At 38.4% G+C, this 25,776-nt stretch overlaps 2 protein-coding genes across 2 annotated transcripts; one reads left to right on the top strand and one right to left on the bottom strand.

Annotated features, from left to right (window-relative positions):
* Positions 1-2,183: 2,183 nt before the first annotated feature.
* On the bottom strand, positions 2,184-25,776 carry LOC140168055 (fatty acyl-CoA reductase 1-like). Its single transcript, XM_072191359.1, has 14 exons — positions 25,655-25,776; positions 18,516-18,736; positions 17,957-18,132; positions 16,217-16,289; positions 15,460-15,566; positions 13,265-13,442; positions 12,138-12,182; positions 10,133-10,251; positions 8,779-8,846; positions 7,567-7,645; positions 6,176-6,265; positions 5,593-5,722; positions 4,920-5,047; positions 2,184-4,060 (listed from the first exon to the last, which is right to left on the bottom strand). Exons 2-14 carry the CDS (start codon positions 18,702-18,704, stop codon positions 3,901-3,903), a joined length of 1,542 nt encoding a protein of 513 aa, XP_072047460.1. The 5' UTR covers positions 18,705-18,736; positions 25,655-25,776; the 3' UTR covers positions 2,184-3,900.
* Positions 18,996-21,226, top strand: LOC140167450 (uncharacterized). The gene is made up of 3 exons (XM_072190756.1): positions 18,996-19,012; positions 20,124-20,587; positions 20,628-21,226. The coding sequence occupies exons 1-3, from the start codon at positions 18,996-18,998 to the stop codon at positions 21,224-21,226; spliced, it is 1,080 nt and encodes a 359-aa protein (XP_072046857.1).

Raw genomic sequence — 25,776 nt, 5'->3', positions numbered from 1 at the left:
ATGATTATGTCTGCAGCTATCTACCACTCTACCATACCTGGTTAATGGTTATGCCTCTATGTATCACTCTACCCATCCCCTGTATGTATCAATTCACCCCTCCATCACCCTCCCCGCCCCCCCTCACCTGTGGTTGGTCATGCCTGTATGTATCAATCTGCCTTACCCTCATCTGCGAACACTGTGTTTGGCAAAACAACATAAATATCAATATTTATAATAATAACATATTGTTTGTTTTTCTTCTTGAAATTGTTTTTGATCACTTAAAATCTATTAAATACATCACATGATCTACTTCCACATTTACATAATTATATCAGATTACATTACTGTCCTTCCACAAACACACTGATCATATTTGTTGTGATCTGTCATATTGCATAATGGACTATTCAGGCAATCCCATTTGAAATATATATGTGACATGATCTGGTCCATGGAGACCAAAGGTAGCAAATGTGAAATTCAGATACAGGCAAAAATATGGAGTAAAAAACAATAAATACCTAAGAAAATAGACATCACAAAACTTCATAACTTTAGAACTAAGTACGGTATGCTACACGTTTGGAGTTTTCAGTAAATGATAGCCTAATATATGTTTAGTAACTCAATTTTCAAACATGCGTCATTTGGCTCCATGGACCAGATCGTGTCACATATGCACTCCCTATGTGGGAAATCAGGGTCATGCCTTCCACAGGGGATGTATGGATTTCAACTGGAATAACCCAACAGAATCCACGGATGCCAGTAGCTGTTGACTCCCAATAGGAAGGCTTTATGATATCCCTTGTAACTGTGTCTTGCATAGTGACATTGGGCTATCCCAGTTGAAATCCATACACCCCTACGGAAAACATGACCTTAATCTTCCACACAGGGGGTGTGAATTTCAAATGGGTTACCTGAATGACTCAAACTTAAAATCTACACCCACTGTGTAGAAGATTAAGGTCATGTCTTCCATAGGGGGTGTATGGATTTCAACTGGAATTGCCCATTCTGCAGAAACTTAGAATCACACATTTTTGAACTGAAATAGTTTGGAATTAGCAAAGCGTGAAAACTTGATCCCATATACACATTTCTACTTCTACAGTACACGGCATACATGTACAAATAATTTTGGTAAATTCTTCACAAAAGAATGTGTATAATTTGGACAATTATTGCACAAAAATTGTGACATCTTGTAACAGGTATAGCAAGTAAAACTTCAGTTTCTACTTACATAATGCTGATCATTATCAACTTAAAACTAGGACTAATCTACCACAACAATGATGTCAACCAATCTGAGAACCTTAATCAATTTCCCTAGCACACTTGTTTCAAGATGTTTGATTTGTTATCCATTTCAGCTCATGTGTCACTGCAGGAACCTGAATCTCGATCTACTCCCCTAAATCTTTATCACATAATGAATACAGAATAAATCGCAAATGTGTAGGCGACTAGATCGGGTTGGCGGTTACTGCCATGTTACCCAATCCATACTCAGTGTGTGTTAATGTTAATTTAATTAATTATTAACTCAACCTGAATACCTTAACATTCCTTAAAACCTTTATGCGGACACTAAACATTGGTTAGCCTCAAGTTTGGTAGTGATGTATGCGATTTTGCTGGGCACAGTATGATCAAATTGCATGCATGCATACAAGGGCATTTTCTTGGCATGTTTGCAGCACAAATGCAAAAATGCACCTACCGAATTTGAGGTGAACCAAAGAATACGGCATCTCATCCAACACTTTAGTCATGGGATAATTAGTTTCACATCTGCAACTCTTGGTAAAAAGTAACTAACATACTCAAAAACTAGCCTCATTTTCAGCGGCATAGTTCAATCATTTGTATTCAACAATAAAAGCCTAAAGGTTGACCTCAAGGACTTCAAGGATGAGTTTTTTGTACCCAACATATAAAGGTCAATCTATGAATTTAGAAACACATTGGGGTTAAGGAAATGTGTCCTGATAAAGATGCTGGAAATCTTAGTAATACATGTACAATATAAATTTCACAGACTACTACAGACCATGTATCAACAGTCAAAAGTACCAGTGCATTGTATGCTGTGAATTCTCGCGATATTCATGAGGGCCGATTGTTTGATCATGCCGTGTCAAACAATCATGCCAGCATTATGCGTGCCTTTTCAGCAGTATACACAATAGCGTGTTATGCGTGCCTTCATGGTTAAGAGATAGACCATAAAAATATGCAGTAAGTACGTAGCAGTTTTGCCTGTCGCATTTCATGGAACAATCGGCCCTCATTATCGGGTGATGCTGAGACTTTGACTGCTTGCATGCAGTCTGTTATCTTTTTCGTCCATGGTATAAATTTACTGAGACTACAAGGTTAAAACTATATCATGAGTGGCGTAACAATTTACCCACATAATTGCACATTTACGGTGCAGATTGAGAGATCAGCCTATCAGGGCTGGCCAATGATGACAGGTATGCTGCCCTCACATGACAAAAAGGAGGTTATTTTTTTCTGGTTTTTCGATTATTACGGTATACACTGCTATTCTCATGATTTTCAATTTCAGGAAATTGTGTGAGTTGATTTTCCCCCCATGTGTCCATATCAAGTATAGTGTAACCGATCACATAAATAATTTTGTTTGTTTTCTCATTTCTATGACAATTTGTGAAATTTACGAAAATAAAACCCTCCTTGCGAAAAATAACAGCATACATAGTATTACAGGTGGGTGATGGGAGATCTTATAATCTTTAGCTATGATAGATACCTAAAAAACCTTGGTTGTGACTAACAAATCCTAAATATACCAGCTCAAAAAGCAAAATAATTTTTTATATACATGTCCATTGAGGATTTAGCACAGTTTTTATCAATATTTTTAAATAATCAGTTGTGCCTTTATGTCATGAAAGGGCAGTATGGGCTGTCATGTATACAAGGGTGAAAATAGAAGGTTTACCAGGACTTACTTAGGGAAAAATGTGTCCTGGGTTCACCTGAATTCTGCTTGAACCAGGCAGAATTAGACACACGAGAACTCACTTTCTTGCAAAGTAAAATGTTGCCAATTTTGCACATGCTCCACAAATATTCAACACATTAGGGCTCCCATCTATAACTGCTCATATAGATGTATGTATGTTCTGTTTGTAATGTTAATTTTACAACACGCCCTGACACACAGGCCATGCTTCATGAGCTGCAAAAGTTCTATTACGCCTGTGTCAAACTTTCATGCTGCAGCCAATGACAAGCCTCGATGTGTCCGTTTGTCTGCAATGCGTGTGCATCACGCCGCTCAGCGCCAAGCGGTATGGCAGTATGAAACCAGCATCAGTTCTTGCATTGGCAACATTTGGTTAGTTCTTAGTGTGAAGCAATGCCCGCCACCCACTTCTTTCCACCCTTGCATGGGCATAGCCACATGGCATCATATCACTCTGCTTGCTGGGGCATCAATTCTTGAGCTACTTCCTACAAAAGCACACTATCGCAACAAGTGACCCCAACAAGCACAAACAGCAGTCAAAGTATGCCCTGAAATCTTGGCACCATATTCATCGAGATAAATACTCAATTGCATTTTGTAGGGCGATGACTTTTCAGAATTACAGACATTCGCTCATATCTGTTCGATCATTACCAGCATTTGACTGCAAGTCTAAAATGCAACAACTGTTGGGTTCTGGCTAACAACACTTGATGCTTAAAATTTCAGGGCCCTTTAACATTTGGACCTATTTGGAGCACTGAAGTGAGCACGCTCACAGTGAGACCTTTCATTTTTACAAAAAAACTTGGTCTACGTGCACATTGGCAAATAATAAGAAATAATGAATGCACTGATTTGTCTACACTATATAGACAGTTCCTTACTGGGCGAGGCTCTTCCCGTCAGTGGCTAGTACTTGGTGATCGGAAGTAGCGGAAAAATTTGAAGAATAAATTGAGGACCAAGTACCATGTGTTACGCGCAAGTTCCGATTTGGCGATGAGGACTCTCCAGAGGGCTACGAGTACCACTGTGTTGAATACCCAACGGATGTTACGCAATCTGCAGAGAGAAAATGGAGGAGAACATACGATTGGTTATTAAAGCGGTCAAATTGGTTAGCAAAGCGGTCAATTTAGTTAGCAAAGTTATAAAAATATCAGTGATTTGCTAAACCACAAAACCATAAAATTCAACAAAATTCAGATTTTCTAGATGCACTAATGTGGAAAACAAATGGGCTCTTCTAGTTGAAATCCATACACACCCTATGCAGTCACTCATTCAGGTAACCCCATTTGAAATCACTCTCCCTATGTGGAAGATTAACCCTAACCGTACCAAACATCAAAAACCTCAATTCCAACCGCATATGCACGGGTCGGGCAGGTATCCCATGTGAGGTGAAGCCACATCCCTGTGGCAAGGTAGGCCTGTGCACATCTCTGGCAACCGAGGGGTCGGTGGTTCAAAACCGCACCCGGGAAAAAAAGTTTTCACTTCTTCTTTCTTTCTTCCTTCCTTCTTTCCTTCCCCTCGCCAAAATGCAACTAGGGTGTTAGGGTTAAGGTTGTGTGTCCATAGTGGGTGTACCAAACTTCGGTCAAATTGCCCCAAAACAAACTTTTTTTTTATACCTAAGCCTGTACCAATAATTGGGTCAAGTGAAGCAAACAGGATTAAATGTTACTCAACACAACACATTGGCTGTGATGTGAATCAAAACTCACAACCTTTAGATAACTTAAATGCTAAACCACTGTGCTCCCCTATGAGTATGAATGTGATACAACAATATAAATGGCATGATCAGATACACCAGGGCCTTGTGATCAATGTAAAACAATATATTTAATAAGGGTTATTTCGAACATAAGATTATCGTAAAGCTTTGTTAAGTGGACCCTGATGTTAAACTTACTTCATGATATGTCTCTTTGCCGCCGGTAATGCTGCCAGATCTTCATTCAATACATATTGTTTTGTGCCAACACAGTAGGTCTCCAAGTACTCCTTCCAGTCCAGAGGTCTTACATCCAAGAAAAAGACCTGTAAAGGACAACAGAAACAATGAATCAGTATACTTTTGATAAATTTCACCATTTTAACCAAATACCAAGTCGTCAACTACTCAATTTTTTTTGTCTAGTGTGGTCACCCAGCAAACAAAATAATCTTTTTTCAACATTTTAAAACAATATTTTTGTTTTGGTAAAAATGTTTTAATAACATTAAATGTCGGATAATAAAACCCTCATGAAAAAATTTGAAAATGTTTCGTATGAAAAAACACTAAAACAATATTGATGGCTGATATGTTCCTAAACATTACCAGTTATTTAGTTATGTTTGGTTTATGTGTTAAAGTACCCCAAAAATCAGTTCCCGACGATACAGTTCTTTCAGGGACACCCTGTATGTGTGACACCCCATTTCTGTGTTTTCTGGTATCTACTCCAGTTCTGTCTTTTTTTTCCCTTTACTTTGATGTAGCATCTTTTCTCATAGTAATCGATCAAATCAATCAATCAATCAATCAAATAACAAATTAATAATCAATCAAGCAACAAATGAATCAATGAATCCAATCCTACCTTTCTATCTGTGTCAGGCAAGGCATTCATCAAGGCTTCACAGTTCCTATTACTCCATTCCCAATCATTCTGTGTGAAGTATTTCAGTGTATACATACTCTTGGCAATGCGGTCATATAGTCTAACCATCCTATAGAGAAAAGGAAATGGAAAATGATTAAGGCAAGTGTATAGTTCGTCTACCCGACATCTTCTCCCTAGCTATGCCACTGATCACTGGCATTTTTTCTGGTGACTGCTAGTATGATATGGGCGTTGGCACTCACTAAGGGAACAAACCAAAAGTTTGATGACATCCAAGGAAAATCCTTTTGTTATGAGGCTGACCCCTACAATTAGGAGGCTGACACCTGCTAGGGGGCTGACCCCCTCTCCCTCCCTCAAACGTAAGTGTCAATGTTGAAAATATCACCCTGAAAATTCAACTAGTTAATCTGAACATAAATCAGACTTTTTGATCCTCTCCCCCCAACAAAAGCACTTTTCTAGAACGTCATCAAAGTTTTGGTTTGTTCCCTTAAGTACATGAGGCACTAATTATCTTGAATACACTATAGATATTTTAACATTTATTCTGACTGACCTTGCTTTCTTTCCTGTGAGTTTCATGTAGAGATCCGTCACCATGCAGGGAATCTTGCAGCCGATGAAATTCCAGTACGAGAACACCCAACTATTAAAATAAAAATTATAAAACAACAATAATATATATGAGAAAGGTTTTTAACACAAGTCTCCACATACATAAATGACAGCCAGTGAAAAATTTTTCACTGACCATCCAGGATTTGAACCTGGGACCTTCGGATCACCGGACCGATGCTCTACCAACTGAGCTAATGAGTCAGATGGAGAAGAGCAGTGATGCTATTATCTATAGGCCTTCAGTTCAATACCCGCCCTCTATCATCTTCTCATCCAAGATATAATAATATAATAAGTCCCTTGAGTTACAACGAACAAGAAGATCTAGGCTATTATATGAAACACTGCATGTACCTCAACTCCAATGATACTTTGTGAATAAAAACACTTGTGAATATGGCTTAGCAAGTCACAGATATGCAGAAAGTGGATAGATTCTCCATCTCAATTTGGTATACTATGCTCAGATTGGGCTATTCCTGTTGAAATACATACACCCCCTATGGAAAACATGACCTTAATCTTCCACACAGGGAGTGTAAATTTCAAATGGGGTTACTGTAAAGCATGATATTTTCACGGTATTAAATTTTCGCAATTTGAATAGTTGGGAGCACTGAATGGGAGGCGAGGCGCCATTTGAAATCTACACCCCTATGTGGGAGATTAAGGTCATGTCTTCCACAGGTAGGTATGGATTACAACTGCAATAGCTGATTATAATGCGTAGAGATTTTCTGTACAAATAGTTTGCCTAAAATACGCTAGGATGCTAGGTGCACATGTTGGGTGTACAACAATAAGTCTTACTCAAAAAGTGCAAAATATGCATGGTGCAGTGCGGACAATGGGGCTGCAGCTACGGATAAATGTTGACAGAAGTGAAAATTTGAGCCCATTATGGTCACCTTGCTTTTGAAATCTACCCTAATTTTGCTGCAAGGCATGAATCATAAAATGCTACCTTAGGCCACCTTGATTAAATCCGGAGTCTCAAAGATGCCGCGCACATTTGTAAAATCCTCTTCAACTCAAAATTCCCTTTTGGTTTCAAGTTTTCAGCAAGTTTTGAAGTTTTCAATAAAGAGAAGAATTATGTGACTTAAATTTGTCTACTATTCCAACATTTGCAACAGACTTTCTGCACAAAATGCTTGTCCCAAAGCCTGTACTGACTGACACATAAAAAAAGAAAAGGAAAAAAATAAGAAGAAAAAAACCCTGCATTCCGCATTAGGTTTTCCATTTCTCACAAACTTTGAGACTAAGGATTTACTTAAGATGGCCTTATTGTGCTGACTGCACATTGATAATTAATGGGAGACTTACGGATGTGATGTGATGCAGGCATTGGGTCGTCTGAATGCTATTTCTAAAGGCGTCTTCAGGTAATAATCTGGAATATCCTCTGAAATAGAGACAAAAAAGAGAGAAAATAAAGTACCTGGTTAGTGGAGACCTATGTTTATTTATTTATATGCAAAATACATCCTTTGTGATAAAGTTACAAATGACATTGAGGAGGCGAATGTACAATCAATGTCTGTTGCCCACCATGACTTACCTGGTCAATAACTTAAGATGTGTAACAAACACAACACAGACAGCCACCGAAAGACGAATGCTAAACATAACTTTATGACATAGAGTCAGGCACAGTGACATAAGAAGCGAAATGGAGATGGGCAGGACACGTGGGAAGAACTTCATACTCTCCCTGCGGAAGGTATTTCCAAAATCTTCCACAGGGGGAGTGTGAACTTTAAATGGATTAGCCCATTCAGTGCCTCTCGCTAATTAGCCATTAAAATGGTATCTTTTTGCATAACCTAATAATTTACAGTGGTATGGGCTCTGCCTTACAATCAGAGGATTGCGAGTTCAAGCCCTGGCAGTGCCATCGTGTTGCGCACTTGGGCAAGGCGCTTTACCTCAATTGCCTCTCTCTACCAAGGGGTGAAATGGGGGGATGTTATGAATATTGCCCATTGAGCACTGCCCAAAGGTATGAGCGTACCTTGGGCATTGTATGGCAGTTGACATATTCTAACAACAGAATAAATGTAAAGCACTTTACATGCACCGTGCTGTATAAATGCCAACATTTTTAACCTAACCATATGTATTAAAAAACATCCAATAACAGGCAGCCTTGGGATACTCTACACCAGACCTTCTCAACTAGTTTATTTGAAGTGCCAACTGGGAAATTTTAGTGATCAGGAAGTGCCAACATGTTATGGGAGGATTTTGCGAGGGAGTGTGTGCGCGACCGAACGCATATCGGGTGGTCCAGGGGCCTGGATGGAGGGGTCCAGTGTTGAAGCCCTGGCCGCGGGGGTCCAGGGGCAGCACCCCCGGAAGCTCTGAGATTTTAGGGCTTTCTAAAGGCTCAGATGTGGCATTTTCACCCCTTTTCTTTATGTGATAGTAAATTTACCGTGCGCCACTTCGACTTACTCCAAGCGCCACTAGTGGCGCGCGCCCCCCGCCAGTTGAGAAGGCCTGCTCTACACAATTATGAAATTGATTGAAACTTACCCACATCTCGCCACCTGGTTGGGTTAGTTGGACTGGACACACAGTTGTATATTGGCACTGTACTAGGTCTGCAAGGCAAAAGAGCAAACAAACAGAAAGATGTTAAAATTGATGCTATACTAGACACACAGTTGTATATTGGCACTGTACTAGGTCTGCAAGGCAAAAGAGCAAACAAACAGAAAGATGTTAAAATTGATGCTATACTAGACACACAGTTGTATATTGGCACTGTACTAGGTCTGCAAGGCAAAAGAGCAAACAAACAGAAAGATGCTAAAATTCATGCTATAAAAAGGGTTTATCAGGTGTGTCTTGGGCCATAGTGGTCAGCAAATTCCTTGTGGCTTGTGAGTTTATAATTACATGCTTATGCGTAGCACTCTATAAATCACTGCTTTTTTTCCAATGGGTGCAGTCACTGAGAATTTTGTCCTAGGAAGATGGGAGCATAAAAAAAGGAAAATTACTTTCTCTTTCAGAGTCCATCAAAACCCTAGATGTTGCCACAAAAAAATCCTTCAAATAGAAATTGTTTATACTGTGTAGTAAAGTATGTAATCGGGATACGCATCCTGCACAAGAACAAATGAACACAATGGGGAACGATTGCTCGCTACAAGAGAAAAATGAATATATTTAATAAAAAAGAATGAACAGTTTACCAACCCAAAGTGTTACAATTAAACATGACAACAAATAAACACAAACCCCGACCAGCACACAACCCAACTTGATAAAAAAGCAAGGGAATGTGCCGGCATGGGAATCGAACCCACAACCTTCCGTTCTCTAGATGGACGCCTTATCCATTAGGCTACCAGCTCCCACTAATAAACGGTGGTTAAAGCTGGGTCTAATGTTATAGCAATCATGGTATACAATACACACAAACAAATATTATGCAAGTACACAAGTGAAGGAGATCATTATTGATGCTTAATCGTTTCCCCATATGCCGGCACATTCCCTTGCTTTTTTATCAAGTTGGGTTGTGTGCCAGTCGGGATTTGTGTTTATTTGTTGTCATGTTTAATTGTAACACTTTGGGTTGGTAAGCTGTTCATTTTTTCTTATACTGTGTAGGTTTCTGAATTGAAAGATTATTAACTTACTTGTAAACTATTGTATGCCAGCCAGCACAGATCAATGCGATCATCATGTTCACTACATAATCTATGGTGAAAGATTATCAACTAAATTGTGAACTATTGTATGCTGGTCAGCCCGATCATCATATTCACTACGTAAAAGATTATCAACTTACTTGTGAACTATTGTATGCCTGTTATGCCAACTAGCAGCAATCATAATGTTCACAACATAATCTGCCAGTAAAAGATTATCAACTTACTTGTGAACTATTGTATGCCAGCCAGCCCCAATCATCATGTTCACTACATAATCAACCGGTGAAAGATCGACTACCGCATCTGCATCAGCTATCATGGCACGTAACATTCCCATACCAGTCTGCAAAGCAACAATGATTATATATGTTACTGAAGATACAGTCACGGTTTATAAGAGTGTAACTTTTAAGGCCAACAATACCATTACCTTACCACAAGGCTTTAAGGGAAGTAGACTATGCCATAGTCGAATTTTATTAAAAATATGTTATTATTAGTCATGATGAACCCATTTCGTTGAACTCAAAATTATACTGATGTTTATTAAAATTAAAGTATTCAATAGTAGAATGGTCATAAAGAGTTAAAAATATCAGACGATTAGAGAAAATAAAAGTAATTGAATGCAACATTATCTTGCATAATTATAATGGCTCACTTAAATACTGAACAATTCTGATTTTGGAATCTACCAGTTTATTGATAGCGAACCCAAATTTCGACTATGAACTTTGAATTGTAAGCAGAACTTTACCCCTGGACTTTGCTCTCTAAAACACACTGTCAAGCATACTTGTTTATCAGTCCATTAACCACAAGTACGCGCCAGATGTTTGATGAGAGATTAACTTTCGCGTTAACACAAAGGCGCCGCAAATACCACAGACAGTTGTTTACGGTGTAGTTAATGGTAATGGCGCGGGCCCAGACGATTTAAACCATAGCGAGGTATGGGCGACCAATCACAAGGCAGATCCATTTAAAGATGCATTACATCATGGATAATTTTAGTTAGGCCAGAAATTGGCCTAACTCTCCATAGAGTCCCGTGTTAAAAATCTTAACCGCAAGGCAAAGTCAGTAGTCTACTTGGGAAGCTAACAAACAGAGGGAGTAGGGTGACTGATCAGATGTGAAAATCTATCAATTGTGCACACATTAATTAAATCAGAGTTTTAAGCTTAAATACAATATCCAGAGTATGCACAATGGGCAAGTGGACTACGGGGTAGTCTATAAGGGAAGGGGTATGAACGTTTGGACAGTATTTATTGTGGCACATTAGAGCACATCAGACATATCGAATTGCATTCTGAATACAAAGAATGTTCTTCTGATATCAAATAATTTTGATTTTTTGAAATTCGCAATGTAAAACACATTTTATGGCAAATCATTAAAAATTGATATTTAACAGTACTTGAAGTAAACTTTATAAATCTGATGATTTATACTTAAAGTGTATGTAGGTGGGATGAAAAGCCGACGATCAATTGAAAATTCTGACCTTTTCAGATTGAAGATATGGATTTTTTTCCCAAAACACACACAAAAAAAAGGTCTTTTGGGGAAAAAAATCCATATCTTCAATATGAAAGGTCAAAATTTTCAATTGACCGTCGGCTTTTCCTCACTGCTACATACACTTTAAGAATATATCATTAGATTCATAAAATTTATTTCGAGGACTGTTATATATCAAAAATTTGAAAAATATCAAATTTTAATAATTTGTCATAAAATATCGTGAATTTCAAAAAATGAAAATTATTTGATATCAGAAAGACATGCATGCTTCGTATTCAGAATGCAATTCGATACGTCTGAGGTGCTCTCATGTCCCACCAAAAATACTGTCGAAACGCCATAAATGCTCATTCTAGATCCCTTAAGCGAATGTGATGGCAGAAACCATATTTCCTGTTTCCTGCATGAAAAATGCATCAAAATGAGTACAAACAAGTCTAGCTTGAGATAGAGCTTGACATTTAGAGAAAATATCCCAAAACTTGATGTTGAAGCCTATGGACAGCACACAGAGCATTAAAGAATATAATGAAGAAAAGAAGAGTTTTGAAATCGGCAACAGGATCAGGTTTTTTTAATTACATATTCCTTCAAAATATTGATAAATAGGTCTTACAAATATTACATGTTAGGTGTCAAAATTAAATGACTATATCCCTTCATATATATCCCCTTATTTTGTCTTAAACTAATACTTACTGCTATAAATAGCCCACTAGGCCCATTGAAGTTATCAATCCATCCCTGGAACAAAATGAAATAATAATTATATGTATTGAACTAAACCAACATCATAAAACATGTATTCTAAAACAAATGTACTACGGACACCACGCTTGATATAAGAGTTGGACGATTAATAGGCCTACATCATTGGGCTATTCCATTTGAAATCCATACACCCCCTATGGAAGGCATTACCTTAATCTCCCACACAGGGAGTGTGAATTTCAAATGGATTCACCCATTTAGGTAACCCCATTTGAAATTCACACCCCTTGTGTGGGAGATTAAAGTCATGTCCTCTATATGGGATGTACGTATTTCAACTGGAATAGCCCATTGTTACACTTAACCTCATAAATAGTGATGCGTAATTAAAATGTATTCAGAATGAATGTGTATTCAACACACCGTCCTTGGTCAAAGAGAATTGGTGTGTGGGGGTGTGTGTGTATGTTTATAATACAGAGGTCCTTCCACAGAGTGCATAGATTTTCGGCAAAATTGGTGGGCTTTCAAGTTTAGGACCTCTGACATGTATACCGTAAACGTTCGCCTAATGGCGCTATGGGCTCCCTGTACTTAACTGGAATTTTAGACGCAAAGTAAAAGTGCCCTCCCATAAAATCCCACAAGCAAATAAGGGGACGTACCCTTAATTCTTGTTGGGATTCTTAGAGGAGGGAGCTCTCTATTTGTACATGAAATTTACCCCAAGGCAAAGGAGCCCAGGTGTGCCATTAGGTAAACGTTTACGGTAGTTTAATATGTGCGTGTGTACACACATTCACCCACCCCGCACAGGCGCACACCCACAAAAATATGTTAAAATGCCCACCCAAGGGATGCAATCTTAGCAAGAATCAGAAAATAGATTCTCGCAATGATTCTCCTAGAACTCAAGTAAAATATTTAGTACACAATATGTGGGTAATAAGATGAGAACCAATTGATTCTCATAAAATTCTGATGAGAATCAAGATTTATTCTCCTTCGCTGCAACAAAATTGCACCCCCTGCATCAGCACAAGCAAACACATTGTCAAGAGATAAATATCACAAGTTTCAAACAAAAATGTGTTCAATTGAAATATAACACTCACCGGGAACGGATCTTTCCATGTTGCTCCTACAATTGACGGTCTGACGATGCACAGAGGTAAACCGGCGCCCTCTTCTACGAATACATATTCTGCGATGGATTTAGTGAAGGTGTATGTATTTGGTCTGTTTCCTATGATTTTTGGCGTCAGCATTGTAATCATCTCATCCGACATCCATCTGAAAAGTATATCAAATTTTATTGAAAAGAACTTGCAGAGACTTACATTTTTTTTTTCAGTGTTAAAAATAAGCTAAAATCTTCAAGGGCTTGAGATCGATAGGCCCTCAGCAATTTTCATGGGCCAGAACTCAAATTGTATAATTTTAATGTTACACTGATCCACATTTGTGACATTTTGCAGGGGTTCAAATTCGCAATCAATTGCGGGAACCTGTTTGGGTTCTTGCAAAGGGCTTCAAAACCAGGCTTTTGATTCTTACAAAGTATTAAGAAAAACAGGTAAAATCATTAGGCTGTCACCGTGCACCTTCCCCTCATGTATCTGGCCTTATTTTTTTTTTGACAGACAATGCATATCGCTTTCATTACCCTTTCACAAGTTCAAACTTAAAACTAGTTCTAAAGCTTTCTAAGTTCATCTGGCTAATTGGCCACTGTTAACTTTCTGATTTAATTTTGCCTTGGAACAAGGGGCAGATGATGATGCAGACATATCAGAGATTGTATAGCATTGTGCAAAAAATAATGAGATTATCAAATCATATTTCCGTTCTAGTAAAGGAAGGTCAAATATAAACACAGCAGAGACTTACATTTTTTTTTTTTCAGTGTTAAAAATAAGCTAAAATCTTCAAGGGCTTGAGATCGATAGGCCCTCAGCAATTTTCATGGGCCAGAACTCAAATTGTATAATTTTAATGTTACACTGATCCACATTTGTGACATTTTGCAGGGGTTCAAATTCGCAATCAATTGCGGGAACCTGTTTGGGTTCTTGCAAAGGGCTTCAAAACCAGGCTTTTGATTCTTACAAAGTATTAAGAAAAACAGGTAAAATCATTAGGCTGTCACCGTGCACCTTCCCCTCATGTATCTGGCCTTATTTTTTTTTTGACAGACAATGCATATCGCTTTCATTACCCTTTCACAAGTTCAAACTTAAAACTAGTTCTAAAGCTTTCTAAGTTCATCTGGCTAATTGGCCACTGTTAACTTTCTGATTTAATTTTTGCCTTGGAACAAGGGGCAGATGATGATGCAGACATATCAGAGATTGTATAGCATTGTGCAAAAAATAATGAGATTATCAAATCATATTTCCGTTCTAGTAAAGGAAGGTCAAATATAAACACAGCATGCGATTGAGACTTGGAAAAGTTACAAGAACCAATTTTGGTTCTCCTAGTTGTAATCCAGCGAGAACCTTCAGGTGAACCGGTTCTCAGGTTCTCATCGAATTTGAATCCCTGCTTTCCAAGACTTCAGACTTGACAAATCAACAACAGACAATGCCATGGATTGATGTTTAAGTCAACAGTGATGAGTCTGTAAATGGGTAGCATGTCGGCGGGCCCACAGTGATATTCCTAGGGCCCACCTTATTTTGAAACACTGATAATTTTGTATCATTGTTTCACAAACACTTTTTTCATCATGTAGTGACACTCATATACTGCCTGTGGCCCTGTGCAGCAACTATGATCTTGCCCATGTTCCCTCAATCTTTATCATGTGACCAAATACATGTACAGAAACAAATTGCAAATATTAGGAGAGTAGGACAAGATAGCACTGTCTGCACAAACTGGTCATCACTCATCAGTTTGCATACCTTTTAAGCTTGCCAAATTTGTTGTAGAAGATATATAATAATCGGATTAACTACTATAGCAAAAGGTTCAAACAATTTTTGAATATATCGCTGCACTACAAGCAGGTTGCACTCATCACCTGTGTATGTCTGCAATCATAGATTGAATACAATACCGCTCTTTTCAAAGATACTAATCTTACAGGTGCAAGTGATCAGCATGATATGGTACAATACAGAGGTACAGCGTGAACGTAGTAGTGAAGTGTGATATATTCAAAAATTGTTTTAACCTGTTGCTATGGTAGTTAATCCGATATTATTACATCATTTCTACCGCGAAATGATGTAATTTTGCTACAGCAAAAAATGATCTTGCAGCCAGAAACAACCTCCGAAATACTGTAAATGAAAAGACTTACTCTGTTGAATTCATAAGTTTGTAGGGGTCAACTGGTGGGGGGTAGACAATTTCATCTATGTGGGTTCTGTCACAGTGGGCGTATGCTGTGGACACATGGACAAACACCTGCATTGGAATAGACAACAACCGAATTTAACAAATCAAGTTTTAACACTTTTAAACAGTTCAAACTCCCATGTACGGACCAATTTTATCAGGATTTTTCTGTTATCTGATCTTATGATCATAGGAAAATGTTTTTAAATGTTTTGACATGTGAATCTCATGCTCTGAAGCATTTAGAAGGGCATGTTGCATACAGTTCTCAAATACCATTGATGTCCCAATTTTAACACTTCAGACATTCAATGCAAAATTACATACACATAATTCACTTATCCAGATTGTTCACTAATCCGGCCAACACTTTGTACAAGTCTTTGGGCTTAAGTTCGAAAAGTTAAGCATTCGAAAAACACCTTAATTGTTTTTGGCCCTTTTTCCAAACATTGGTCAATCATTAAAATTTGACAATTATTGCCAGTTAAGTAAAGGATTAGGATTGAGCTATGTATCATTTGGCAGAAGAGGATAATATTTTTAATCCCAAATAAAATTAGTGCTACATTTTTCTGGAATGGAGAGTAAAGCATAGCTCATGGGTGGTGTACCTTATTGTGAAACCTAGCCATTTTACATTACAGAGGACTGATATTCTTCATCATGTTGATGCAAAATTAGGACCATAAAATAATCTTTTGACAGACAGAACATACCTCCAGTTGTTTCATTCCTTGACAAAGCTGTAACATCTTCTGTATCGTCACAACGTTCAATTTCAGTGATAGGCTGCAGAGTGGTAAAAAAATAATGAAACAAAAACAGTTTCAAAAATATATTAAATACTACTTGCACATCCACCCCTCCCTGGCTAGTGGCAAGGAAGGAGAAGCATGGAATAAAATAACATTGTCAACTGCCTGACCTTTGTAAATCACCTTTTTGCTAATTCAGGCAACAAAAAAATTATTGTGTACCGGTACTTGTGTTACCCTTGACTGTTTAAACACGCACACACCCCCACTCGCGTAGGCAGGAAAACGAGGACCTCATTTTTCACTTGGTTTAAAACATACTAACCGAGGACTCACACATCCGTTCTTAATCGCCATACCGTGGACCTCACGAACACACACACCAGACCACTATCCAACCGTGGCCTGCCCTATACCATCCATAGGTGGACCTGTTTTAAATGTATTTTTACGTTATTTGCGATATATTTAAAATACCGAGGACGTCCACGGTCACCGGGTGTCCTCATTTGACAAGTGTGTATCCTTGTGTGTGTCCTCGTTTGCCTGGCTACATAAACGCACCCCCTCACACACACCCCACACCCATCGGCAACCAAGAAGGTCATCTCACCCTAGTGAGTAAATTAATTCAAAGTAATCAATGGCCATCATATGTTATATACAGTGTTTCAATTTAACTGTAAATTTTGTATTTTAATTTTAATTTTAATTTAAATTTTAATTTATTCAAAATTTAAAGTACAATCCTTGTATATATAAAAGTTTAAAATGTAAATGAAAAATTTCGAAAAAAATGTCTTGCCAACTGCAACAGCAATTGAGTTTATCATCACAATTTTATAAACATAATACAATAATGACAAGCGATGCATTGTTTTATGAATCCCAATTGCTGAGAAATCAAGTGCAAAATAAATTCAGCTTATTTCATGTAATTCCTAAATTCTAAAACAACATGTATCCCATTGAACTGGTGATGTGTAATAAATATTCACATATAATAAAATCCAATGTTTAATTAAACAAATTATCAATTACTTGAAAATAAATCAATAAAATAATAAGCTGCAAAATATTATTTTATTGACTGTATTGATTTTGGTGAATTTCCTTATCAAAATATAGTAAGCTAGCCACTGTTGAGATCAACAAACACAATATGAAGGGAGAATATAATCCTACAAAATTTAAAAAATACATAGGAAGACATGTTATGTTTTCCAAATTAATGGGGATTTACTACAGGGACTCTTGTAAAGTTACGTCTAGTATTGGGATTTTGGAACTTTAATGGTTACTTGAGTTTTCACTGAATAGTTTAATCAGCTCGTAATAGGCGTTTTAACACTGGTCCACTACGCCGATAAGTTGACCCACGTTAAAAATGCTATTAGTTGACCTGTATATTTTGTGTGTTAAAGAAAGTAGCCAAAGTAAAGGACTTTGTGATGCTTCTGGCGAGTTGTTACAAGAAAATTCTCAAAATAAAATATTTTGATATTAATCTGTGATATTATAAGGCCCGTCGATTACGAGCTGATCAAAATATAGTGAAATGGACTCCAGGTCATTACAAACTTACAATATGAACTTGAAAATATAGGTATGGGATTTGAAAAAAACATTTTGTGTTAACAAGTTTCCACTGTATTAAATGTGCAACCGTGCAACACCATCAACTCAAAGAATAATACTCACTCTAATTTCTCATCAAATTTGATTGTAGCTGCTACGTGAAAGACTATGTTGACATTTTGTTGTAAAATTTTTGCGTTTTCTTCGTTTAGGCCTAGTTTTGGTTCCAGCATGTCACTGCTTACTGGGATGATCTTGTCCTCAAAGTTGGGCTGCTCCGATTTTAGTTTTTCAAATAACTGGATGTAGGAAAGAAGAAAAAAATCAAATTAGACCAAGTGTAAGAACATATGGTAATAGGGATTTGAAATACATACCCCATAATGGAAGACATGACCTTAATCTCCCACACAGGAGGTACTATAAATTACAAATGGAGGCATCCAATCAGGAAACCCCTTTTATTCACACTCCCTCTGTGGAAGATAACTTGCGTAATATCTTCCATCTAAGGGTGTATGGATTTCAATTGGAATAGCCCAAAACCTTTGGTACATACATACATTGTGGTGTTTGTGGTCAAATTTCTGGGGTGGGGTATTTTTTTGACATATGGTTCTCCTTAATGGGCATGTTAAAGATAATTGATTTCATAATTAAGTAGTCTCCGTCACAGACTTACCCTACATTTAACAAGTTCTTCCACTCTTGCACTAGGTGCTTGCCCAGCTTTAGGCCTCACCAACAGATATAAGGACTTGACATCGGGACAACATCGCAGCAACTTCTCCACTAGGACCTTGCCAATGAAACCTGTTGCACCTGTGATAAGCACTGATTTACCCGCATACACCTCTGGGATGGTCGCCATGGTGATGGATGTTTGTATTGATTGTGGTCAATCTGTAAGAAAGAGAGCAAAATTTTGTTATTTTACATTTAACTCAATTCAACTTTAGTTGGCCTATAACCAATTATTATTGTAAACAAATCACTGTAAATTATGTATTGCATCAATACATACACCCCACTGCACTGTGTGTATGTTTGCCGCCAACCGAGGACAGTGTGTATTGCTATCTAACCGCGGATGTGTGTATCGTGTTTTCATCGCCTAACCGCGGACTAAAATAAAAGGTAAAGGTAATTTGTATGATACGAAATGGAGACTGAGACTGAGTGAGGACTGTCCTCGGCTACTGGTAAGTCTGCAGTTTAGAGTGAAAAATCTTGTGTCGATTTTGCAGGCAAACACCCGACACACACACACACCAACACCCCCACACAAAATACATGTACAAATCACTACTATGAATGCACAATGCAAGTTCACACGAATACACACTGACACTGGGAAATCCAATTTGGAAAGAAATTGTACAATACCGATGCCTAATAACAATGCATTCAGCGATGGACACATGACATACGAACTTCAATTATTATTAGCATAGTATCAGTGCATGGACTTCGGAATGTATATATTTGCATTCAAGTTGCCAGCTTAATCACTTTTGAGGTCAAGGTGGACAACAAGACCAAGGGGCAACAATGTACTGTTTGTCAATCCTCTTGGTTGTCCACACCTATTTAGTTCATTCAACTTTTGCTGAGAATTATGTAATCTGGCAACACTGCCTAAACTGTCATTAAGTGGGCACGTGGATATAAATGCTGCCAATGCCTTGTTTGATTATGGGCAAAGGTTACATCAAATCATAACCATCGCTAGAGAATCTGTCACCAATAACTTGTGCATATCACAGAGCAGTAACATACAGGACGTAGCTTTGGGTGGATACGGGCTTGAATCAAGACTATTATTTGATAAACTTAAAAACATTGCCCGTCTTTTTCTACATTGTACTCACTACTATGTGTACATCTTTTTGTGTTTTTAATGTAAAGTATCATGTTAAATTGTTATTTACAGAATTATAAAATTATTATCTACCATAATTTGTTATTTATTTCAACGTAAACGCCAGGTAGACCCAAACTGGATCATCAGGGGAAAAAAACTAGTCCTGAAAGTACCGCCTCCTATTCCAGATCCCCCGCCGTCAACAGGCGTGGCAGGAGCCGTGGAAGACCAGTAGACTGTAAAGAAGACTACGCACCGCACCGCGCTACAAACAGCACCTTCAGCACGCGCACTACTCACATCCACAAAGGGAAAGAATTCAACCCTCTGAAAATTGTTCATATGATTATGAACACATTCAGCGTCAAAAAATAAGTATGCTGAATTGAATGAGTATTTGTTTGATAATGACATTGACATTTGCAGAGTAACTGAGACATGGCTTGATAGTACAATTGATAGCAATGAATTCACTCCTGATGAGTATCTTTGTTTTCGTAAAGATCGTAGACTGGACTTCTATGCTGAGCGTACATATACCGAGGAAGGGAGAGGTGGTTCTATGCGATTAAGCGAAAACTTAAACCCAATTTTGTATACCAAAGGGGATGCGGACGCCGAGGTCGTTTGGTGTAAAGTTTTTCTGAATCCCAAGACTGAGCTTCTTATCGGGGTAGTGTACAGACCTGAACGTGGAGGAGAGCCAAACTTAATTAAGATCTGTAACTCCATCAACGCCATTGACTCTGATAACACCATTATTTTAGGTGACTTCAATTTCCGTGAGATAAATTGGACCCAGTGTGAAGCACCCTCTGCTCTTGGTAAGAAGTTTCTTTCCTGTGTGGAAGATAACCTGTTGTTCCAGCTAGTCAAGAAACCCACCAGGGGTGAGAACATTTACAGGCAATCCAGACATTGTCCACTCAGTTGATGTAGGCGAGAAATTAGGTGCCAGTGACCACAGGAGTGTTAGCGTTCAGCTGAGAATACCGGTTCCTCGTATTGCCTTAACCGATCGTAAGGTGTACCTTTACTCCAAAGGAGATTATGATGCTTACTCAGAAACTGTGAAAGCTACTGATTGGGAGAGTATTTTTGCAAAAAAGAACTTTGACGACAAGTGGAGCATTTTGCAATCTAAGTACGATGAGTGGAGAGACAAATTTATACCAAGCAAACTGGTTAAAACTGGTCAACGTCATAAACCACCTTGGTCCAATTACCGATCCGTTAGACACGCTAAGAAGATGAAGAGAGCAGCTGAGGTTAAGGCCAAAAAGACTGGTCTAAATGTTCACCGTGAGCAGTTTAACGCAGCTAAAACCAATGTAGACTCAACAGTGCGCAAAGCCAAGTTAGACTACGAATCTGCACTGGTCGACCAGATTAAGACTGAACCAAAGAAATTCTATAATTATGCCAGACATTTTACAAGATCATCTGCTACGGTCGAGGTCCTTGAGCATGAGGGTCGTAAAGTGACAGGTGATGACAGCGAGAAAGCTGAAATCTTTCTCGCTATTTAGATTGCAAGTTGGCAGCCCACAAGTTAGCACCCATACTCAGATTTATTTTCCAACAATCTCTGGATACTGGAGACCTTCACCTTCCTCTTGACTGGAGAAGAGCGAATATCACACCTCTATACAAGAAAGGGAGCACAACAGAACCTGCAAACTATAGACCAGTGTCACTTACCTGTACATGCTGCAAGCTTCTAGAACACATTATTGACAGCCAGATGATGCGCCATCTTAGTAGACACAACATCATTGCAGACAACCAGCATGCCTTTAGGAAAGCTAGGTCCTGCGAAGTCAACTCATCCTTACATCACATGACCTCCTTAAGAATATGGACAATAAAGTTACAACCGACGTGGGGATTTTAGACTTCTCCAAAGCATTTGAAGTTATGCCCCATAATAGACTTCTACTGAAACTGGATTTCTATGGAATCAGAAGTAAGACAAAGGATTGGATAGCCTCCTTCCTCATGAAAAGATTTCAGCGAGTAGTTGTCAACGGGAGCTCACCTGACTGGAACCCTGTCCTGAGCGGTGCCCCCCCAAGGCACTGTTCTTGGTCCTCATTTATTCCGGTTACTAATCAATGACACTCACGAAAATATTTCCAGCACTGTGCGGTTATTTGCCGATGACTGTCTTGTATATAATACTATAAGATCTTCAGAGGATGAACAACAACTTCAAGAAGACCTTGACAAGATGGTCGACTGGTCCAAGAAATGGGGGATGCATTTCAATCCATCAAAATGCACTACGATGAGGATGACCCGTAAATATAACCAGGAGTATACAAACTACAACATGATGGGCGTTAAACTTCAAGAGACCAATGACACTCAGTATCTTGGCATCAAATTTCAACGTGACTTACGATGGAACAAACAGACCGACCATGCAACCAGCAAAGCCACCAGAGTACTCAACTTTGTTAGGCAAAATTTCTATGACTGCACCCCATCCATAAAAGAAAGACTTTACCTCACCTTAGTAAGACCACACCTTGACTACGCAACAGCCGCCTGGGACCCATACACAAGCAAAAACATCAACAGCATCAAAGGAATTCAAAAACGTGCAGCGAGATTTGTCACCAACACATATGGCAGGGATACAAGCGTTACAGCCTTGATGAAAAACTTGAACTGGGTGCCGCTTCAGACTAGGAGGAAATGCCATCGTCTGACCAGTCTTTACAAAATGATCAACGGCCAACTAGACATCAAATATCAAGACTTCATCCAACCCAAGCCACTTAGATCTCGCCGCGGACACACACTCCAATTCCAACAACAACACACCAGCACTGACGCATTCGCCAACTCCTTCTTCATACGTACCACCCCAGAATGGAACCAACTTTTACCAGACACGGTCAACCAAGCAACACCAGCCTCCTTCAAGTCATCTTTAATCACGGACCCCACAATTTAACTGACCACTCTCTCCCTCCAGTTAAAACTCTATTCTGAGTATTTTGGAGGATCACCAACCAAGTACCAAGTACCAAGTGACTGTGCATGCCTGAGTGTGAATGAAACGAAGCATACGATATCGCCCAGGGATATCCAATTGCAAAATCCAATCTTCTGCGCATGCGTGATGGCACTAATGTAGCAATTTTAGCGATGAATTTGAACAATTTAGTGCCTGTGATTATTGTTAAAATACTACGGATTTGTACATAATGAGAGTTTAAAATGTAGCTCTAAATATTCATATGATGGAGGTTGATCGAAAAATCTATCTTTTATGCACGACGACACGATAGTTGCTGTGTGCATAAGATAGAACTTGCTGCAAGTTGCTGGTAATACAAATCTCGTCTTTGTAGCGTTTACATTTCTGGAACGCTTTTAAAACAATTGTTCCGAATGTCTAATTTGGCTACAATTTTGCTGGACTATAAACAATAGTAACATAATGTATCTTTGGTCTTATGTTTGCTTACTTTTACAAAAAATACGTCTCTGGAGCCGCTCTGAAGTAAATTCTGGACCAGCTTTTGTGGACTCGGAAACGCGTTGATCATGCTTGGTACATGTCACCGACGGATTATTTAACCTTCGCTAGAGATGACCTTTTTTAATTGAGTTCATCCGGGTATATTCTACGGTTCATCAGATAGAACAGGTGTATCTGAATATTCATCAGACCATACCACTTATTTAGGAGGGATGATTATTCTTATATCGCTTATAAACTGCGCCATCATATGTAAATGGGCTGTTGAACAATTTGACAAATCTTATTTAGGCAGGCGGTGTCGGCGAATAAGTGACAATCTCTTTGTATCGGATATGCCCGATCGCATAACCCGGGATCGCATAAGCTTGAAAAATATTTGTTTTCATTTCTACATGACTAATGATACGGTGTGCTCGAATCAGAAACGATAACAAATTCCACTTTAATTTTATTTTTGGATCCCGAAAGTTGACAAAAACCGCCAGAGTTCAAACATAATTCATTGGACATAAATCGCATAAACAAGTCCACAGATGCGATATCATGAATTTTTTATAATATGGGGGTAATTTAAATCCTTCGGAATATATTGTGACCATTCTCATAAAAAACTTGACATTTTCAGTTGTGAACATTTTCAATACCGTTTTTATACATACACTTTTAGGCCTATCAACATCAAATCACTGTGACATTCTACCAACCCCTTTCAGAAGGTGCTAAAGCTCCCTGTACATTGTATGTATTTAGTCCAGACGATCAAGATACAACAATAATACCTCCAGCAAGTGCAACAGTATACAATCATGGGTTCAGAACAATTGTAATAAGTATTTTTATTGTAAAACACGTCCGTTTTCTATTCCAACATATTACCGTATTCGTCCGAGTATAGTCCCACGTTCGAGTATAGTCCCACCCCCCATTTTTCGAAAAATTCCAGAAATTTAAAAAAAGAAAGAAAAAAAGACCTAGGTCTTGGTCCAGGGACACTCCAAAACCAAAAAAAAAAACCGTCTAGGTCCAGGGACACTCCAAAACCAAATTTTTTGAAATTCGAGTATAATCCCAACCCCCAATTGTGAAAAATGTTCACCTAAAAAACGGGTGGGACTATACTCGGACCAATACGGTAAATTTACTTGTGAAAAGTATTTTGAATCGTTGTTGGTTCGATAAAACATTTTTATTGGCTACATAATAGAACCTTTCATTCTTTATGGGTTCATTAAAGCTATATTGTAACATTCTAATAAGAAATCAAATGGAATTTTGTTTTACATAATGTTAGTTTCCGGTGTCAGATGCGTCCTCTTTTAATTTGTACCCAAACAGATGAGGCAGTAGAGCTGCAGTGGGTCAAGAACCATGAATGAAGGTGGTGGCTTCTGATTTTCATGAACTCTGCATGAGATTGAATTCCAACCATTACCGTACAAATGTATACTACTCTCATTATGTGTTTGCCCTGATCTATTATAGCTCAACAAATATTTGGTATGACAGTTTCAAAAACGAATCTCGAATTAAAGTTTTTCTTATTTTTGGGGGGTATAAGTTGTTTCTTAAACTAAGTATTGAATTAAGAAATCATTTTGGTGAGTTCAAAAGTACACAGCATAAAATTGCCTCTTTCATATAGGCAGCTCCTGCAGTAAACATCACAAACGCAGATGTGACTCGTCTGCTCGGGTTAGAAAACACGTTCGTGCAAATGTTTTCTAGTCAGAAACGAGTCTCCCGGCGAGTATTTCTACTTGTTAGAAATGGGGCCCGAGCACTGATGAACACCTCAGCATCGCTGGATGCAGATGTTTTTGTTGGAACTTTTGCCGTGTTCAAGGATTTTGTCCGACACAGCATTATATTTAGTTACAAATGACTTTTTAATTAGAGAATAAACGATAGGAATTTTTATTTTGCCTATCCTCTACCGTGTGATAGACGACAGGCAGGTCCAATATTTTGAGTAGTGGATGCCGGCACAGCCGGCAGCCGGTATCCACTACGATACATATATCGTAGTACGGCATATATAGGACTGGCAAGCAAGTCTACAATGATCCCTCGAAATCTTATGCTAGTCCTCCTCTGACATTATTTAAACGTAGATTGCCTGGCGATCGGAGTGACTGAGAGTGTTAATCGTCAGAGCACCTCGGACTACATGGACTAACGGAGAGGCTGATGGTAAAAATGATAGATGGCAATCAACTAATGAACTGTCTAGAATTTATGTATGAGTGATACATGTATAAGATACAATCATTCATCACTGCATGACTGACATCATGCATCAGCAGAAGTCAGCATTTGTCATGTTTGTACAGTGCCAGTGCTATGCCTATGTCACTAGTGACAGTGGATGTATGCATGTGTGTGCTTCATGTTTGAGGAAGTTAAATAACGTCACAAAACCTGTTTTTTAAATCAAAATTTTACCAATATATAAACAACTTACTTTTACATTAAACTGCAAATTTCCTTTGTGATATATTCAAGGAAATAATGATTTACCAGGTGTTTACAAGAACGTCTCCGTGCGATTAGCCACTCCCATGTGTCGGAAAAAATCGCCGGTAC

Source organism: Amphiura filiformis, chromosome 13, assembly GCF_039555335.1.
Source record: "Amphiura filiformis chromosome 13, Afil_fr2py, whole genome shotgun sequence".
In the NCBI taxonomy this organism is placed as follows: domain Eukaryota; kingdom Metazoa; phylum Echinodermata; class Ophiuroidea; order Amphilepidida; family Amphiuridae; genus Amphiura; species Amphiura filiformis.
This window is presented reverse-complemented; position numbering and strand designations above follow the sequence as displayed.

What these genes read in the sequence shown, in the direction of transcription:
- LOC140168055 (XM_072191359.1), bottom strand. Translation starts at nt 18,704, where the DNA reads ATGGCGACCATCCCAGAGGTGTATGCGGGTAAATCAGTGCTTATCACA. An exon ending in AAGAACTTGTTAAATGTAGG is followed by an intron (nt 18,133 to 18,515) that starts GTAAGTCTGTGA and finishes TCCTACATCCAG; the next exon opens with TTATTTGAAAAACTAAAATC. An exon ending in CTAGTGGGCTATTTATAGCA is followed by an intron (nt 10,252 to 12,137) that starts GTAAGTATTAGT and finishes GTTGCTTTGCAG; the next exon opens with ACTGGTATGGGAATGTTACG.
- LOC140167450 (XM_072190756.1), top strand. An exon ending in AGTCAAGAAACCCACCAGGG is followed by an intron (nt 20,588 to 20,627) that starts GTGAGAACATTT and finishes TTGTCCACTCAG; the next exon opens with TTGATGTAGGCGAGAAATTA.